The 13,228-nt window shown below is 57.5% G+C and overlaps 4 protein-coding genes across 4 annotated transcripts; 2 read left to right on the top strand and 2 right to left on the bottom strand.

Annotated features, from left to right (window-relative positions):
- Positions 1-218: 218 nt before the first annotated feature.
- Positions 219-1,211, top strand: orc6 (origin recognition complex subunit 6; the record flags this gene model as incomplete). Its single annotated transcript, XM_002958259.1, has 4 exons — positions 219-332; positions 406-452; positions 537-686; positions 914-1,211. 4 exons carry the CDS (start codon positions 219-221, stop codon positions 1,209-1,211), a joined length of 609 nt encoding a protein of 202 aa, XP_002958305.1.
- Positions 1,212-3,251: 2,040 nt separating this feature from the next.
- Positions 3,252-5,002, bottom strand: VOLCADRAFT_69278 (uncharacterized protein; the record flags this gene model as incomplete). The annotated part of the gene is made up of 5 exons (XM_002958285.1): positions 3,252-3,404; positions 3,664-3,820; positions 4,167-4,281; positions 4,608-4,689; positions 4,928-5,002. The coding sequence occupies 5 exons, from the start codon at positions 5,000-5,002 to the stop codon at positions 3,252-3,254; spliced, it is 582 nt and encodes a 193-aa protein (XP_002958331.1).
- Positions 5,003-6,832: 1,830 nt separating this feature from the next.
- VOLCADRAFT_77892 (uncharacterized protein) lies at positions 6,833-10,193 on the bottom strand (the record flags this gene model as incomplete). Its single annotated transcript, XM_002958286.1, has 5 exons — positions 10,002-10,193; positions 9,671-9,862; positions 9,087-9,187; positions 8,169-8,974; positions 6,833-6,885 (listed from the first exon to the last, which is right to left on the bottom strand). Coding segments are annotated over exons 1-5 (1,251 nt in total), but the record flags the coding sequence as incomplete, so codon positions are not given.
- Positions 10,194-10,476: 283 nt separating this feature from the next.
- VOLCADRAFT_108084 (uncharacterized protein) lies at positions 10,477-13,160 on the top strand (the record flags this gene model as incomplete). Its single annotated transcript, XM_002958260.1, has 6 exons — positions 10,477-10,516; positions 10,608-10,888; positions 11,109-11,279; positions 11,700-11,777; positions 12,260-12,501; positions 12,792-13,160. 6 exons carry the CDS (start codon positions 10,477-10,479, stop codon positions 12,895-12,897), a joined length of 918 nt encoding a protein of 305 aa, XP_002958306.1. The 3' UTR covers positions 12,898-13,160.
- Positions 13,161-13,228: the final 68 nt, after the last annotated feature.

Genomic DNA, 13,228 nt, shown 5'->3' on the forward strand with positions numbered 1-13,228 from the left:
TGTAGCATGTGCATATTTATGCTAGCAGGCAGGAAATTGGTGAAAGTTGCAGATTTTTGTTGTTGACATCACGCGCTCGCGAATTGAATTGTCCGGCGGATCCACATCTGTGCGGAGGGCGGGCTCACTGTGCTTTAATCATAAACCCTTTATTTTCATGATGATAACATATAGGTAAACACTGTATTTATGTTTTAAGACGTTGAAACGTATGAGACATGGACATTAAACAGCTGGCACGTTCATTAGGTATAACGCAGCAGCCTGCTATTGGCAGAGCGGCTGAACTTCTTCGGCTTTTAAAATTAAAGGTTCCCGGTAGCCTTGGCCAGGTTGGTACATCGGTTGCTCGGAAACCCTGTTGCGAGTTGGGTTGAGGTCGATTGCCGTTACCGTATCATGCAGGGCGAGATCTGCAGACCTGCAGTTTGCCTTGAGCTAGCATGCCAAACGTGAGATATCTCGGTGATGTGCGTAGTTCTGGCTGGGCCAGTTGCCGCCGCAGCATCTTAACGTGGTCTGTGCTCTGTCCGCAGTACCCCTGGGTGTAAGCTTCCTGTAAGGGAGGAGTTCATTCGTTACAGTTGCTCCGCGCCAAAGGTATATAATGAAATGTTTACGCGGATACAACGGCTTCTTGACGTCAGACCGGCGTTAGACCTCAGGGAGCTGGTCACGCTGTTCGGGTAAGGCGTTACCTGGGGGAGTCCTCTCCCATGCAGCCTTTGTATTGTTTCGCCCAGGCAAGCTTGTGCTGCTTGCGGATGTTAGCCGCAGTCGTTACCTTCAAAACCGTGATGAAACCTAGTCCACCTGTGCCTGGCATCCCCATCGTTGCTCTGCCCTCTTCCCGCTGGTTGGCGGCAACCTTGTAAGCCTCCATGCGCTGCTCTTCCTTGACCTGACCTGACAGGTGCTCGCAGCTTCACGATAGCACTCAGCAGCTGCTGCGCATGTACAAGAACCGCGTCTTGGAGTCTCTCAGTGACGCAGAACGCGCCCGGGCAGATCTCAGCCGGCCCGCTCTCCTTGCCGCTGCTTTCCTTCATACTGCAAAGAAACACCGCGCTCGGGTCGACCGTGCTGCGCTGATTAATAAAATGGGGCTTACGAGAGCGGAGCTGGCAACGGCACTGGGGGATTTCATTTCGCGCTGCGGGGACCAGATGGCTTCAGCGGCGTCGCGGAAGCGGGACCGAAATGACGAGTAAGAATATGTGCGTGGTGTGTATGGTGCGGGCACAAAGTTGAACCCTGCAGTGCTCGCTGACACCCAATCTCACACATCGCAACCCGCATAGACAACGGCTGTAGGGGAAGCAACGGTATACATCAGCTTGGAATCCTGCATATTGGCGGTCCCGGGCTTCCTCTCTGACAAAAGTGTGGTTCTCAACTCGTTAAGCCTGCCCTCGATGTATTCGGTTGCAGGAGTAAGGAACCAGCTGCTGGCGAGGTTGATGAGCAGTCGGTGCCGGGACCAACTGCCGGTGGGAAATGCAGCCCAAACGAAGGGCCCAAGCGGAGACGACGCACCGTGGCACGTAACGCGGATGATGATGAAGACGGGCAGGTGCCTGGCAGCGACACTGCAGTGAGTACCTAGGACGTGTGGAATATTGGGTGCCAAACCCTAAGATGTCCAAACATGGTGCTATGGCTCTTGCATCTGGCATTTCCGATAGTGAGGAGGTGTAAGAGTACTGTCAACATGCTGCCTGCGCACCGGTGCCACCTGGATGCATGTCTACGTTCTCGGCTATCTTCGCGAACAAATGCGATGCAATTATGTTTGCGACGCACACAGATTTCGACATTACTGATGTGTCTGGGAGATGACCTTCCCTTCCCATCCAGTGCAAGCAGTCCTCCGCACGAAAAAATTTTGCAATAAAGAGCACACCTTTCCCTGGCCCCAGGCCGTCGCGGTGGACGACTTCAAGCTGGTGCTCATAGGCTTGGGTTCGTCAGCGGCTCGCAGCGCGGGAGATGGTCCTGTCGACTGCCAGCCGGTCGAGAGCAGTCGGAGGCTGGTGCGTCGGCAGAAGGCCCGCGCTGTCAAGGATTTTGGATTGGAAGCGGCGGACATCGGGGACACGTCTCAAGTTGAATGAGAGCAATGAGCTGTAGCGATAGGCGCGCTGGCGTGGAAGCAGCGGCGATGACATATAGCGACGCTGAAGTATGAGCGTACTCAGTATGGGCGGGCAAGGCTCCTGTCCAGGGCCGCGCTGAGATACCGCGGAATCTGGGCTTTCTGGCATGCTTGTGTGAGGCTATGCCTAAGGGAGGCCGCCCTTCTTTTAGACTCGATCCGAGCGAGATGTATGTACATGTAGATTAGCAAACGCGAATGCGTAGCAATGCATACGCCCTGAACCCAACAGACGATTTTTAAGTTGAGGCACATGACCAGAGAGCTGTTAGCGGTGACGTAGCGTTGTGATGCATCTGGGTTAAGCTGGACCGTGTGTGAAGTACACCGGGATCTGGGAGTGCCGAACAAGGTGACTGCACACCAGGGATTTCCGGCCAAGTTGGCAGCACGCCATGGTGTATATCATGCTCCGCAATAAAGTTTTCATGGTTAACCTGTTCCGCGCCCCTATCATGCAGTTGTAACTGTACGACATACCCCTGCGCCATATAGCCACACAGCGCTATGTACAGTATCCCCTCACAGCCAAACAATAAAAGTCCTAGATATGTATTCCCCGACGTTGCAAACTCTGTTGGTTTGGCAAAAGAGTTTTCACTGCCTCCATGACTACGTCAGTACAATTACGCCCCATGTGCCATTGGTACTTGCCGCGATATTGTTTTGGACGGATATGTACAATTCTGAATAATACAAGTGGACACCGTACCGTGCGGATCAAGGACACGCAGACGAGCCGACACCTCGTTTCGAGTACTCTAGTAATTTATATGGCAGCATAATAACAAGGGGAACGACAACCGCCCTAACAAGGCCCGCGACAAGGGCCCTACTTGCCGCATGGCGCCATGATGTTATGGGTTAAGGCAGGTAAACGAAGGGGGTACTTACGGGTCACCGATCAGGATCAAGGCGAATGCTCCCCAATAGAAACGTTACCGCTCCTTCGCTATCCTCTATCCCTTTCTCATCCGCCTCCTGCATCTGTACAAAAGCACATGCTGCTTCAGGTGCGTTTTAAGCACCGATCTAACCAAGTTACCGCACGTGTAAGGAATGCCACCCCTTATTTCTAAGGCCGCCCTCGTGCTGCTCATAGAATGGGGTCGTGGCCATTCCAGTTGACCTTGACCCCCGGCCAACGCGTCTCGATGACGCATTCAAGCGGCGGGATATTCTGCCCCTCGCACTTGCCGCGGTCACCAAAGCTGGAGCCCACACGCGCGGTCCAGCCGCCCCGAGGATCCTTTGCTACCGACAGCTTGATGATGCTTTCCTGCAAAATCGAGTACGGCCATGGGAATGTCGACCCTCAGGAAGTCGTTGCCATGTAGCATCCAGCTACCAGGCCTCGTCCAGCAACACCCACCCTGACCCACAGCGTTACAGTACGCCTCCGATAAGCGCCCGAAACGTGGCGCCTCTGATGAAGGCCTGCCCCAAGTTGTTCACCCTGCGCAACCCAGTTCACTCGCTCCCCAGAGCAAGGCCGCGCACTCACTGACCTGGTTGGCCAGCTCGTCGTAGAAGTACAGGTCGAAGGGCAGCTGGTTCTGGAGCGGCCTGTAGTCCTGGGCGAACAGCACCGTGAAGTGGCTTTCCGAGCAAATGACCCACACGGGCAGCGAGGGGTTCTTCAGGGAGGGACCCACCTCCACGTACCTGAGGAGCAGATAACGGGTGCAACATCCAGAATAGGTGAGCAGGTCAGGGAGGACGCGTATGTCAGCTGGCGCAAGGAAGCAGACAAGCAATGAAAACACACCGCAGTTGGTCCCTTGTTGCCGTCCCTCGCCCGTTTGACAACTTATGGGACGACCGACCAAACTATTGGAACCTAGCGCAAGGGCCATGTTGAGTCCCAGCTCCACCTCCATACTGATGTTCCCCGTTCGCTGTTCCGCGTCTGGCTTCGCGCCTAGTTCGATGTTTCTGAATCTTCTCTGCGCTGCGCACTAAATCCCTCCCCTATCCCCGCATGCCTGCAGCTACCCGGCGCTATGCTTACTTGTACCATTCGAACAGCGTCAGCAGACCCACACGGCAGCGCCTGCTGATACCCTTGAGCACCGTGGCACCGTCCAGGTGCTTGTTGCCGTCGAAGACGTTTGAGTTGGCAACGCCTGGGTTGGGAGGGCATAGCGGGAAGAATGTCAACCACTAAACAGCGAGGGCAAACGCATGGCAGGGTAATGGAATGGGGAGGGCGACAGGGTAGGTAGGAAAGGGCCGGACCCCGATGTAAAGCATCAACTTGCAGATGCCAATATAGCCACTAAAACCACACAGCCCTGACATGTGTTTCAAGAACGAATCTGGCTTGTGTAATAATGCTGTCGTCGGGGCATCTGACAGGCACCACCCGCATTCGGACCGGATATCGGGCTTCACCGAATATCGCACACTCGTGAACAGGACACCAGCTCACCAGAACCCTCACACGGCTCACCCAAGATGATCATATTGACGAGCTCTTGGGTGCAGTAGCCGTGCATGCCCATCAGGCTGTTGCTGGGCTCGTCCATGTCCGCCTGTAGGGGGGTTACAAGTAGAGACAGGGGAACAGCCGACGAAACGAAACGAATGAGGCGATGTGTTAAAGAGTAGAGCAAAACCCCGAGGCTAACCGCGCCAAGCAAGGAAGCACACCGCATCGAGCACACCACTTTACGGGTTGTACATTTTTAAAGTGTGCGTTTACAGCAGGGCCGTACGGCTTAAGGCAAACCCTACACAAGAGCATGGCGCGCTGCGACATTGTCCACTCACCCTGACATTGTCCACTCCACGGCTGAGCGCCAAGCTCATGACGAACAGCACCACACCCCAGCCGTCCTCCGACATCAGCACCGACAAGGAGCCCCGAACCAGGTCCTGCGTGCCGCGTGCACGGGCACATGTGGCTGATATCAAGGCACAAGGACGTCACTGGGGCACCCCAATGTGCATATGCATGTGCGGTCCGGGTCCTAGGCTAGGCCACGCCAGGCAGTTTCCTGCACGCTTGTGCGAGCCACATCAGGCTGCTCCCGACTGGGCCCGGTCGTAAACTACCGGTTCATGTCCACCAGCACCTCGGGGCGTCTCGACGCCTAGACTGTGGCATCTTCACCTAAGTACCCCACTCAGCACGAGCTCCAAACCCAGCTCCCATCCCCTTTCCTCTGCCATCCCCAACGCACGGCAACCCCTCACCAGCAGGGCCTCCTTGCTGGCAGCCGTATGCTGCGCCACCGCCCGGCTGAGCTGCTCGTAGCCCAGACGGCCAGCCGCGCCGCCCGCCTCACCCTCCGGAAGCACTAGCGCCGCGGTGGGGCCCATGCGCGCCTGCCAAAGCGACTCGGTGATGGCGGACGCCAGGGCGGACTGCTGCTCGGGGGCACGAGGAGATGTGTTGAAGCCGGTGGCCTGCGCATGGAGCAGAGGGAGGGGGGGAGATGCGGTTTAGGCATGCAACACGCCTTGCGGTCAACCTACCATACTACTCGCATAGTCCCCGTCCCGCTGTCGCCAATCTCGCACAGCAACCCACCGGCGAGTGCAGCGCCGCCAGTATTAGCGCCTGCATGCCCGCCAGCACGCCGCACGGCCCACCCTGCTTCTGCTGCAGTCCGAACTGCAGACCGGGGTTGCGATTGAAGAAGAAGCCCTGCTTCCACGAGGGCGGCGGCTGTCCCTGAGCACCCCACAGCAGCTGCTTCATCTTTCGCATCACTTCCGGCGAGATGGCGGCCCCCTGGGAAGGGAAGACCAGTTTTGGAGAGACCGCCAGAGCAAGATGAGGCAGGCCGTCAGCAACAGGATGTCAAAAGCTCAGCGCACGGCCGGAAATTTCCTAAGCTACTCCAGTTTCTTTTTGCTCATGCCATAGCGTTTCATGTCCACTTTGTGCAAGCTGGGCATATGTGTGTGTTACGCCGTCAGGAGTTGCATTACCCTCCAAAGGTTTAACGAGCCCATATGAGCCTTCAGAGGGCCGAAGGCTTTCCAAAATGGATAAAACGAACGCAAAAGATAAACCATTATCCTCTTGACTCACCGGCTTCCTCGTGGCAGGACCCGAAATCCGCATCGTTGCCATGCCCGCCGTCGCGGACCCAGCGATGCCGTCGTCCGCGTCATCAAAGTTGACGTCCCCCACGTCCTCCATCACCATCTCGCCACCGTACCGTGAGGTGCCCGCCCCCGGCCTGGCCCCACCAGGCGGCCGGTTTGCCAGCGACGCTCGTGGCGGCGTGAAGGATCCGCTGCCAGGGGCGCTGACCGCGGGTCCCAGGCCCGACGCGGAGGTGCGTAGAGGCACATTGGAGGCAGATGCAGAGTGGTGCATGGGCCCGGGTTGCAATGCGCGCATGGCAGGGCCAGCAGATCCACGGGCCGTTCCCGGGTTTATAATCTCCGGTTCCTCGTCCGAGTCATCACGGTAGCTGCAGATTGCGGGCCCGGTAAGGAGGAACAAGCCGAGGGAACGATGCCCGACGTCGTGAGTGCGAGGGCGTGCTTTCCAAAGAGGCTAAGACAATGTGCGACCCGACTGTAATCTGAGTTGACGCCCACACGCCCGCGCCACCGCAGATCAACATTAGGCATCCCCTCCCTTCTCGTCTCGCTTCCCCACCTGGTGCTGCTGCCTCGCCGGGCGGCGGGAACGGGCGGCGCAGGCCGGGCGGCCGCGGTTTCTCCGAACCCAAAACCCTGCCGTACTGGAGCCGGTCGGCCTGCCCCCCCTGCAAATTTGCGCGCAGACATAAATAAAGGTAAAGCTGCTGCAAGCAGCGCAGCTGGGAACATGGTCAACGGATGTATAGGCAGATCCGAGCAGAGCGCTACGTGGCCCATTCACAGCAAGAGCGGGGAGGCCTAAGCTGCACAGATCCAAATCCCCTAAAGCGCGCCGCGTGCACCGTTGCCCGATCCCGCCTTCCTGCCCCACCACTCCGTCTCCCTCCTGTCCACCGCGGCAGACATACAGTGTCCGGCGTAAAGTGCAGCAGGCGGCGACAGGCGCAAGAGGAGCAGGAAGAAGGCAAATTGGACCACACGCGAAGGGGGGCAGGGAGGCAGCTAAAAGTACGTGGGTTCTACGTAACGGGCTCTGCACAGGCCGCACGCGACAGAAAGTCTCCAGCTCCTTCCCTCCCAAGTATCAACACTAAAGTCTTGTTTCACCGGTGCAGGATATGCGAGTTGCCGGGGTAATGTGGTGCAGTCAGCTGACGTGGTGCAGTGCACACCCACCCAGTCGCCCGCCAGCTACTGCCAGCGGAAAGACTGGGGCCGTCGATGCAGGATGCTGATGGTGCTAGCTAGGATGCCACGGGCATTGGGTTACATAGCCGAGCTAAGGGATTAGCGGTGCGGTGCGGGGCCAGGATTATGGTGCTTATGGCGGAAGGTCCACAAGCGCATGAAGGGACCTTGCTCATGCTCACTCCACAGAGAAATAAGATTGACGAGCATCTTTCCCGTTAACAGAACGGCAAACGCAGCAGCACAATGCGGTCGTGCCACACCAGTTCCCGTCACATCACGGACTGCGACAGCGTGCAACTGCTTTGCCACCGCATACCGGTGCATATTGTTACAGAAACACGTCCCACTGAGCAGTTATCCTGACGGTGCAACGGCAGCTATACAGCGGGTTCGGAGGTACTTAATCAGCGCGCGCCTAAAAAGAAGGTATAGCCCTTGGTATAGGCGCTAACGAAGGGGAAGGTCTACGGTACCATTCAAGAGCTAGGCAAGGTGGTCCCAACACGCATGCGAGAACCCACCCCGCCGTGGAGCTCGCCATTTCCTCAGCAGCATAGCCCCGGGCTCTATTCCGGTCAGCTCTGTGCGCCCCTGAATGCTACTCATTGATTCAAATACGAGCAAGGATCCCGCGGCACCGGAACCCATTCCAGTATCATTCATTTCCCCCAGCATCCCACACTATGCCACTCCACTCGCCTCCCCCCCCATGCCACTCCGCACTGCTCTCTCCACCCACTCACACACGCACACACACCTTCGTGCGAGGACGACGCCGTCGCCTCCCACCGAGGGCCGCGCAGGTCAGGCTCGGTGGCGGCGGTGGTGGTGGTGGCGGCAGAGGAGGTGGGAGTGACAGTGGTGGCGGTAGAAGTCGAGGTCGAGGGAGTGGCCATGGAAGGAATGGAATAGGAGTGGGAGCAGGACGCGGCGGGACTGGCAACAGAAGAGGTAGCTGTATAGGCCGCGCATGCTTTACTAGGCGAGGAGCTGAAGCTGGGGGGGTTGCTGCTTCTAGGAGATGCCGCTTCGGGTGCATGGGCGTGCACGTGTGCTGCTGCGGCCATGACGTGCGCATGCGGGTGGAGTGGCTGTGCTTGCATTTGCTGCTGTGCCTGCATGTGCTGCTGCTGATGGCGGTGCAGATGGGGTAACACGTTCATGCGTGAGGAGGGCCTGTGCTTGGTTGCGCCGCGCACGGGCGGTAGGTGCGTGAGCCCTTGGGACTGCGGTGATTGGCTGGGGGCTGCAGCAGGGCCAGCGCGTGTTTGCGGCATGGGTGCGAGACGCGGCATGATCGACGGCGGGCGCGCGAGTGACCGCCGAGACCGGCTGGCCGTTGGGGTTTCAGGCGGACGCCCCGATGCACCCTGCAATGATTGCGCGGGCGACGCCGCCGACACTTTTAGGGCCAGACTCTTTCTGGACCTGGATTTTCCCGACACGCTCTTGCGCAGCACGTCCACCATTCCCCTTCGACGCCACGCAGGCACAGCACCTTGAGGGCTTGCGGAGGTAGAGACGGCTGCCGGGCTGGGAATGGCGCCGCTGCCTGAGGCAGGTCTGCGTTTGCCAGGGACAGTTGCAGATCACTGATTAGCATGCGGTACGTCACACGCACGGCCTGTCTTTACAGCAAGCACTACGGCTTCAGATGGCCTTACGTAGCACGTACCTGCGTGGGGGACCTGAAGAGGCCACCGGCACGGACACCTCCTCAGGCTCTGTAACCGCCCGGGGTATGGGCCGGGCTGGAGCTGGCGCTAGGCGTTGGGCCTGTGATTCCTTGTAGATGGGCAGCATAATACACAGGATTTTCGTAAGATTCAACAACCAAGGGACCAACAACACCGGGTTCAACGCAGTGACGCATTTATTGGGTTTAAGGACGAACCTGATAAGGTCCGTTGCTTCCGGTGATCGGGATGATGTAATTAGCAAAAGCAAGCCAGAACGACTGGGGACAGGTGTCAATGTTGGTGGCGGGAACGGCTGACTGTTGAAACAACTGGGTATACGACGTATGTCAAGCGATTGATGCCTTAGGGAGGGGTATTGATGCCTTGGGGACTAAAGAAGTGGCTAAGACCGAACCCAGATGGGACGCGGAACGCAAAGGAAGCGGAAACGACCAGATGTGCAGGTTTTTAGCCGTAGGGAACCCGGCTATGAGCAGCTGGCTGGCCGCCACGTGCTCCGTAGCCACGAGCAAAGGACGAGTTTCAAGCTCTCCTGACTTCCATACAAACGTAATCTGACCTGTAGTTGTATTGGTCCAGCGGCTTCTGGCGTGGCGCTCAGCTTGGCCATCTGATGTATAACCCAAACTTCAAGCGTAGATGGAAGGCCGTCCGCTGCGGGATTCTGCTTCTTGTAGTATGCAGTCGCCTTCTCGAGGCCCAAGGACTTTCGCAATATCTCCCGCTTGGTGATGCTGTTGGCGTGCTTCGGCTGCACGCACATGTGCCATGGTCGTGTTCGTTAGTCTAATGTTAGTCGGAAGCTGGGCCGTGGCGCTCCCACGCAAAACATGGATTAGCTTTTGCCCTGAAAGGTCTGATCCCCAACAAAGTATAAAATAGGGACGGACCTTCTCCCGATTGAAGGCTTCAAGGGAGGCAGTGCAGCCAGCTCGCACGAGATACTCTCGCACAAGTGCCTCAACAACGTCGTTGGACTGGTAACTCATTCGATCCGCAAATGGGTCATTCGACGAAGCTTTCCAGGACCTAACTGGCTGAGCCTCGCCTTTATTCCTTGTACTAAGTTGCGTATCAAACCACCTCCTTAACAAGCTTAAATTTTCTTTGCATTTTGTTGTCCTTCACCGACCATGTTGGTACGGGATTGTTTAGACTTCCGCATTCCATGGAGGTTCGCATGATGCAACACTTCAACATCCTATGTTTTCGTCCTTTTGCTGATATTTCTCGTGGGTTTGTAATAGATTGGTGCTCAGGGATTTGAATTTAGGCGTCCATACGGTATTGACAGTAGTCGCATACTTCAAAATTGGGCAGCTTGTAATTTAGTTTAGCTTTCGGGAGTTAGTTCGTTAAGCAGAAATGCTTGCTGTCAGGCCGATCGGCCTCTGCTGCGTCGCCGGTGAGGCTCCCAAACTGGTTGCAAAGCTTAGCCGCAGGCTATGCAAGCATTTGCGTCACTACAAAAGGCACGCCCCGCAATCCACACTCAGGGCGCCATGAGGATACCCGGCCAGCCGGCAGGGGGCATATTTCCAACCTCAAGGCCTCTCGAAAGCTCATCCATTCGGGGCCCAAACCTGACCGTGCGGCTGTCATTTCACGAGTCATGACCAGCACATCAACGAACCCAGCTTTCACTTTTGGCAAGGTGGACGACGCCATAGCTGAGTCAGGACGCGGCGGGCCACCCATGACAGTGGACGGGGCCGTCCAGAAGACGGGTTTACTGCTGGTGGTGGCAGTGGCCTCGGCCATGGCTACCTGGGTGCAGGTGCGTCAGCAGCCAAAGGCCAACGTAAGCCCTGCGCAAGCCTGGGCATGAGCTCTGTACGCGCATTACATGTTTATCGGTCCTGGCCCTGTCCACCCTCGTCGCGACCCAGATGCCGCAAACAGCTTCCCACCTACAAACCCTACAAGTAGCGGCTGTGAAAGGCGTTATCAGTAAAATGCACCCCCTGCCCTGCCCCTGTCCTAAACTGCTCTGCCAGATCGCCTCAGGCAATGCATCTGTCATGCTTGCAGCAAGCAAAGGCGCGGGCGTCGTGGCGCTGCTGTCGGCCATGGTCACTATGTTTAAGCCGCAATGGGCTATGGGCACCTCTCTGGTCTTCTCGGCAGCCCAAGGAGTCGCCATGGCAGGGTTTTCCGTTATGTTGGAGGTGTGCTGCGAACCGCTAAAGGCCGGAACACGAACTTTGGGGGGGGGGGAAAGAGCCCAGCCCGGGGGGCAGCATGAAAGCCGGGGTCTGGGATGCCAGGGGCGCTGGCAGTGGGAAATACGGGGCGGATTATTGCATTACCAAGTGGCGGCGCACTGAGGCTTTACAGCAGGCCCTTGGTTACGTGTGAGGCCCCGGAGGCACGGCGTCGCGGACCAGCTGGCCCACGACCACAAAGGATCATGTGGGCCCGGCAAGGAAGTAACGCACCGGGGCGCAGAGTGCCAGGCGGCTGGGGGACGTTGGCATGTGCAGATCACTGCCTGCGGCGGTCCTCAGGCGGCGTTGTGGGGAACCGTCGTGAACTTACTTTTGACAGGCTAATGGTTCTTGATGTGTGCTCGCGCTTGCCGCTCACAGATGATGTACCCCGGCATCGTACTGAATGCGCTGATGTTGACTTTCGGCACGGCCGCATCATTGCTCGTGGCCTTCCAGGTTAGGGCCCTGTGAACGGGTTGGGGACTGGGGCCGCAAAAGTAACTGCGAATGCAACTTGGGCCGAGAAGCGGACTGTAAACGGAGCTGGGACTGCGGTTTGGGCTCCGGCCAGTTCTGGGATCGGGATGGACCCCATGTAGCCCGACAACTCTCTTGGAATGAGCACTCGACAGGACCGACCTCCATGAGTAACGTACAATATCCTTAGTGGGGTCGCATTCGTGTTAGCTGAGAGTTTAGCAAACTGTTTTGCATGGGCACCTTGCAACTGCCACCCGTGCCCTTCTGGACCTGCTCACCACGCTTGTCCGTCGGTAACCCTTGCTCCTTCGCGCCAGTCTCCCGCAACACACCGCACAAACGCGTGCTTACAAGACTGTGTCCCTCAGGGGCATCGTAAACGCATTTCCATGCAGCATGCAGCTGACTTCCCATGGCCCTTCCCGCGATCCCGTGACCCGTTTATCTATACCCTGCAGTCTCGTCTTATCCGCGTCACGGACAAGTTCCGCGATGGTGTGTTGATGGTGACTGGTGGCTACTTCGTGATGATGTTGCTGACCTGGGTCATGACGCTCTTCGGCGTGCGGCTGCCTAGCATGCTATCCGGGGGCCCGCTGGGCATCGGCCTGGGCCTCGTTGCGGCCAGCTTGGCAGCGGCCAACCTGCTGCTTGACTTCGACATGATTAAATCGGCGGCGCGTGCACGAATGCCCAAGTGGTGCGTCTTTGGCGTTGATTTTCCCAGCGGATGGGAATCAAACACAGCATTTCGCTAATTGGGCGGGGTAGGCGTTTCACATGGAGGAAAAGGCACTTCTGAGCAGAGCCCGTTGTTTGGAACTTGCGACGTTCTGCAACTGAAGGAGCATTTGGTTTGTCTTGTGCAGATGTCCTCTCCCCTTCGCCACCTGCTAAGGCAAAGCTTGATGGCCGTTTGGACTAGAGATGCTACCGTTATGCTAACGCGCGCTCTTGCACACGCCATCGCCCGCTGTTGATCTATTACAGGTTTGAATGGTACTCGGGTTTCTCGCTCATGATGACCCTGGTGTGGATGTACACGGAGGTGCTTCGGCTCCTCACCATGTTCGCCAGGGGCGACCGCGACGATTGAAGGCCGGCAGAACGGGGCATCTGTACTGCGTCGACCGCTGCGCTTGTACTTGTGTAGTCCTTACGCTCCAGCCGACAGGCCGGTATGCGCAGTAGGCAGTGGGTATTTCTTATGACCAGGTTGGTATGACCGAAGAGGTGGCAGGTGGCACCATGTGTGTGTGTTCCCAGGTGGGCGCCTTGCTGCCGTACATGAATGAACCCTTCCATGACGCGATGTGAGGGACCTACGGGAGATGGCACTGGTTGACGGATGGTAGAGTCAGGGGGGCTAGACTTAGGCACTAAATGGAGATTTAATTCATTTCGTGTTTGTGTAGGGGCTGTCGCAC

The sequence above is a fragment of the Volvox carteri genome, assembly GCF_000143455.1.
Source record: "Volvox carteri f. nagariensis unplaced genomic scaffold VOLCAscaffold_90, whole genome shotgun sequence".
Classification (NCBI taxonomy): domain Eukaryota; kingdom Viridiplantae; phylum Chlorophyta; class Chlorophyceae; order Chlamydomonadales; family Volvocaceae; genus Volvox; species Volvox carteri.